A 1,271-nucleotide genomic window follows, 5' to 3' on the forward strand; every position below is an offset into this window, starting at 1 on the left:
CAAGAAACTCTTGCTGGCTTTTGCCTATAATAAAAGAAAAAAAGAGCAAAAGAAGAGGGGAGGGGATAGAAGAGCCTGGCTCTGTGTGCGTGAAGGGTATTTGGGTGAGGCAGGAGCAAGAAAGATGCATAAGGTTGCTTTTGCCCTTGGCCAGGGCTGTGATTTGTATTGCTTTGGACTCTGTTACCACCCCAGGAGTGAGTGAGAAGAAACGTGTCAGCCTCTGGTATTGCCACCATGTTTTCCTGTACCAGCAGAGCAAAAACAAAGCTCTGGAGCAAACTGAGCATCTGGAGTGGGGACAATAGTGTCACCAAGCATTTGGCTCATCTTCTGTGGCAACTGAAGTGGGAAGTGGCACCACGGTGGTCTCCTTGTGGTGGAGGAGGCATGGAGTCCTGCCACTCTGCGGGAAGGCGCTGTTCACCAGGGTGGGCAGGTCCAGAGATGCTAATTCTCAAATTTTGCGTAAGGATTCTCTTCCTTGAACAGGCCTAGAAGAGAAGTAAGATTCATTCAAGACAGCAGCTGCCATGCCCAGTCACGGCCAGCAAGAAACCTAGTTCTTGGTAATAACTCTTTGTCATTCGTGCTTCATCCAGCCTCCTCTCCTGCAGTCCTTCCGAAAGACCTGTTCTTACTCGAGCTGTGCATGCAGTCAGCACTATTTCACTCTCCTCCTCTGCGTGAGGGGAGAGACCCATCAAGAAGCTTGACCTGATGGCAGACTCCACTCCCAGGCAGTCCGTATAAAGCCCAGGTAAAGCAGCCCAACTGATCTTCCAGAGCACCCCTTCTGCACGCTCCTTCTGTTTCACTGGACTTGGAAGCAGAAAGCCCAGACCCAATTTCAATTAAAACTGTTCTTAGACTCGCTCCCCTGCTCCTACATCCACGACTGGAAGACAGCAAGGCAGGGCATGGGGCTGACTTCTGCGCCAGTGAAAAGCCTCCGTGCCACCCTGTTGGCTGTTTCCCCAGCCCCAGCCCCAAACTTTTGAGGAGGAACAGCCAGAAAGGATGGGATTGCAAACTCTGTGGTCAGGCTACAGCAAGACAGAGCCCTGGCCTGGCAAGACAGCCCTGGAGCACAGCTCTTCCACTTCTGCAAACAGAAGTTTCCCCCACCAAGAGGTCCTTCAGGCACAGCTTCACCTGCTCTTCCTCACCCAGAGATGCCAGCCCAGTCAGAAACCCCTGGATCTCCTGCCCAACCTGGACCCGCAGCAAGCAGCAGCTGCAGGCAGAGGGAGGGTCTCCAACTTTCCCTA

General features: G+C 52.9%; 1 protein-coding gene across 1 annotated transcript in view; it reads right to left on the bottom strand.

The window, feature by feature from the left end:
• Positions 1–450: 450 nt before the first annotated feature.
• Positions 451–1,271, bottom strand: part of PTTG1IP (pituitary tumor-transforming 1 interacting protein) — a gene marked incomplete at its 5' end in the record, with an annotated part of 6,398 nt that continues 5,577 nt past the window's right edge. Inside the window, one exon of the mRNA XM_009698392.1 lies at positions 451–494. Coding sequence (XP_009696694.1) covers positions 451–494 — 44 coding nt within the window. The remainder of the gene's footprint in view (positions 495–1,271) is intronic.

Source organism: Cariama cristata, unplaced genomic scaffold, assembly GCF_000690535.1.
Source record: "Cariama cristata isolate BGI_N322 unplaced genomic scaffold, ASM69053v1 scaffold32744, whole genome shotgun sequence".
NCBI classification, from domain to species: domain Eukaryota; kingdom Metazoa; phylum Chordata; class Aves; order Cariamiformes; family Cariamidae; genus Cariama; species Cariama cristata.